The sequence below is a fragment of the Gymnoscopelus microlampas genome (genome assembly GCF_963454915.1).
Source record: "Gymnoscopelus microlampas genome assembly, chromosome: 23".
Classification (NCBI taxonomy): Eukaryota; Metazoa; Chordata; class Actinopteri; order Myctophiformes; family Myctophidae; genus Gymnoscopelus; species Gymnoscopelus microlampas.
This window is the reverse complement of record NC_139960.1, coordinates 753386-757387: the sequence shown is the minus strand read 5'-3', so window position 1 is coordinate 757387 and position 4002 is coordinate 753386. Positions and strand designations below refer to the sequence as shown.

Here is a 4002-nt window from a genome sequence, read left to right as displayed (position 1 = left end):
TGTTAGTACGTAATACAAACCTGTGTGTGTGTGTGTGTGTGTGTGTGTGTGTGTGTGTGTGTGTGTGTGTGTGTGTGTGTGTGTGTGTGTGTGTGTGTGTGTGTGTGTGTGTGTGTGTGTGTGTGAGACTCATAAGAATGGAAAACAATGTTAGTACGTAATACAAACCTGTGTGTGTGTGTGTGTGTGTGTGTGTGTGTGTGTGTGTGTGTGTGTAGAGGGGACACTGCGTTACACAGAGCAGCGTCAGAGCGTCAACACGCCGTGTGTCGACTTCTGGTAGAGGGAGGAGCTTCACTGCAGAAGACCAACTTCCTGGTGCGTACGCGCGCACACACACACACACACACACACACACACACACACACACACACACACACACACACACACACACACACACACACACACACACACACACACACACTAGAAATACTCCAGTAAAGTAAAAGTACCTCAACATTTTGTAAATGTACTCAGTTACTTTACACCACTGCACGTTCAGCTGTTCATAAAACACAAAATAGGCTAAAGTAGACCTAAAGTTAAATCTGTTGTATAACGTCTGCCTCCTATTCTGGGCTTGCAGGTCGAATGCTTTATTTAGAAGTTTGCATAACAAAAGCACATGAAAGTACAGTTCAAATACAAGGTCAACTAAATAGGATTTTTTTTTAACCCATTAAGACCTGAGGCTGATTCAAAAAAATGTCTAAATCCTAACAGTTTTTTGAAAATAATGTAAAAAAAAGAAATTTCACGATTTTTCAAAAATAGCAGATCTTCATCTTGCAGAAGCTCATAGCGCCGCACTCGGTGCCGCGCTATGAACTTGTAGATCTCCTATTTTTGAATAGCCAAAGAAATCTAAAGTGACATAGATGCGTTCCAGGTCAAAGCCCAAGAAAGCCACTGGCTTGTTTCAAATGAGGTCTTTATGTACTCAATTCATAGTGACATACATCATTGGTTCTCAAAGTGGGGTCCGGGGACCCCCAGGGGTCCTTGAGGGAGTTCCAGGGGGTCCCCAGCTAAATGATAGATCAGGCACCAAATGGACCCTTATGGGTCTGTAACTCTGAGTTAAATTGACATAGATTTTACATTATAAATTGCGGTCCAAGTGATAGAAATGCCATTAAATGGGGGTCTGTAGCCCTAATGCATGTCAAACTGGAGGTCCTTGAAATTAAAATGGTTGAGAATCACTGCTAGAGCCGTAAAAAATCTTCTCTTATGGGGGTCCCTGGCATATCTTTTGAAATGGGGGTCCGCGGGCTAATAAGTGTCAATTTTGGGGTCCTTGACATGAAAAGTTTGAGAACCACTGACATAAATGACAGACAGATATATTATACACTACTATGTAGAACATCATATAAACAGTTTAGAAATGAAAAATCACACCCTGTGTGAAGGTAGCGGCGCCTTTGATACATTTTGTCATCGATATGTGTTTATAATGTGTTTATAGCCACGTGTCACGTGAAGCTTGACCAATCACTTTGTTGACGGACCTGACCAATCAGAACGTTGACGGTGAACACGGACACAGTCAGGTATAGAGCAGGATCCGCTCTATAGCTAAAGGTGTAGAGCGGCTAGCGCCGCTAAAAATAAGAAAAACTAAAAAATGTGTACGGTAAAAAGTTCAAGGGGGGGGGGGGGGTTGTGACTTTTTACAGCGGCCAGTTTAGAATGTCAGCCTCCTGAAGGTACTCTTTTTGGGCAGTTTTGAAGGAGAGTAGGGTCTTACTCTCCATCACTGCTGTTGGTAGGGCATTCCACATTTTTGTGGGCACAGCAGGAGAACAAATTCAACCCCTTGTTTGTGCCAAATCTGGGTCGGACGTGATCGGCAAAGCAAAGCAAAGTTTGTTGTTTACCCAGGGTGTCGGACTAAGCACGAAGCTTGTTTCCAGCCGGACCCTGCATGGAAGCCTTGCTCAAGGGCTATTCAGCGGTGATTCATGATTGATGTGATGAATTGGGGAATCGAACTAGGGACCTTCCGGTATCAAGGCCGCCCCTCTAACCACTAGGCCACCGCTGCCTCTGGTGTTGTACTTTGTCTCATGGTGGTGTCTGTCGCACACCATACACAGCAGATACCCATGAACCTGTCAAACCACAAATCAGGCTTCCTCTGTCTGCCTGGCGGACGGGTCGGTCCGAGTCGGGCGGCTCGGGCAGAACTGGAGAACGCTAGCGTGATTCACGCTGGAATACTGTCACGTCCGTCGTGTCAGATCTGCTGCTGGAGCTTTTCTAATGGAGGCTGTGGAATAGTTGTCAATTAAGTACCTCCTAACCTGTGTGTGTGTGTGTGTGTGTGTGTGTGTGTGTGTGTGTGTGTGTGTGTGTGTGTGTGTGTGTGTGTGTGTGTGTGTGTGTGTGTGTGTGTGTGTGTGTGCGTGCGTGCGTGCGTGCGTGCGTGCGTGCGTGCGTGCGTGCGTGCGTGCGTGCGTGCGTGCGTGGTTCATCCTCCAGGGTCAGACTCCGGCGGACCAGGCCGAAGGCGACTCTGAGCTGGCCTCATACCTGAGAGTCCAGAACCACCAACACACACCCTCCACTACACACCAAGACCTGGAGACTGCTGTCTGACACACACACACACACACACACACACACACACACAGACACACACACACACACACACACACACACACACACACACACACACACACACACACACACACACACACACACACACACACACACACACACACAGGAGGACAGGCGAACTGAACAGAATCTGGATTTTGTTCTGGTCTCTGACCAGGAAGACGTATAAAGATGGACTTCGTGCTTCAGCTGGTGCTGCAGTGGAGAAAACCTCCCTAATTTATTCGTTTTTTTAATTTAATTTATTCACACTGTATTTATTTGCTTGGGGGTGTGTTGTTGTTGTTGTTGTTGTTGTTTGGATCGAGTGTTTGGAGCCTGATGTATAATTACTGTAGTCACACGTGTGCCGGCGTCTCGCGGTGAATACAGCAGATCTACAAGCTCACAGGTCGGTGAAAACATTTAGGGTCTCGCCGACTGTCCCCTTGAAATAAGAAATCGTCCCTTATTTGGACTTTAACCCATTGAGACCTGAAGCCGATTCTACATGTCTCCTAAATCTCAACAGTATTCTGAAAAACGTATGTTTCTATATCAGTGGTGCTCAATCTTTTTCATGTCAAGGACCCCCAAAATTATATGTATTTGGCCGCGGACCCCCATCAAAATATCTTGTTCCAGGGACCCCCAGAAGCAAAGATTTGAGTTAAAAATGTTCGCTTTAAAAATATATATATTCAAAGATTTGCACACATTTTCACGATTTAAAAAAAATAGCAGATCTACAAGCTCATAGCGCGGCACTCAGTGCCGCGCTATGAGCTTGTAGATCTGCTATTTTTGAATAGCCCAAAGTGTAAAATAATGTTTTTTTTAGCTCAAATCTAAAAATGACAAAGTGCCAGGTCTTAATGGGTTAAAAGACGCGTCCCATAAAAAGAGATGTACGTTTTATCTTGCCTATTTCCACAATTTTTACGCGACACGTTTGCGCGGCAGAGCGTGTAGGGCGGGGGCGGGGCTGAGCGGAGCGGGTCCATTCGGCCGAAAAAACAGTTGAAAGTGGGCTTGCAGATCGGCTAGTTTCAGTTGCGTGACGGCCCCACGCTCAACCGTGTATAACACTAGCCCAAGAGCTGTAGGGCTGTAGGGCAGGGGTCTTCAACGTTTTCAGGCCAAGGACCCCCTAGCTGAGAGAGAGAGATGAAGCAGGGACCCCCTCTTCTCTTTTTTCCCCTCTACACCTAAGCCTCTTTGCCAAAAATAGCCGATCTACAAGCTCACAACGCCTTGCAGCGCGAGGCGTTGTGAGCTTGTAGATCTGCTATTTTTGGCCAAAGTTCTCCTCAGAAAAAGGGATACTACGGTTAAATCCTATCACACAAAGATGTGGCGGACCCCCTGTAGTAACTCTGAGGACCCCCTAGGGGGCCC

The 4002-nt window shown here is 46.4% G+C and overlaps 1 protein-coding gene across 1 annotated transcript in view; it reads left to right on the top strand.

Annotated features, from left to right (window-relative positions):
- dgki (diacylglycerol kinase, iota) overlaps window positions 1–2604 on the top strand; it is a gene marked incomplete at its 3' end in the record, with an annotated part of 149560 nt that extends 146956 nt beyond the window's left edge. The window contains 2 exon segments of the mRNA XM_084049923.1: window positions 219–318; window positions 2488–2604. Of these exon segments, the coding sequence (XP_083906049.1) occupies window positions 219–318; window positions 2488–2604 (217 nt within the window).
- Window positions 2605–4002: the final 1398 nt, after the last annotated feature.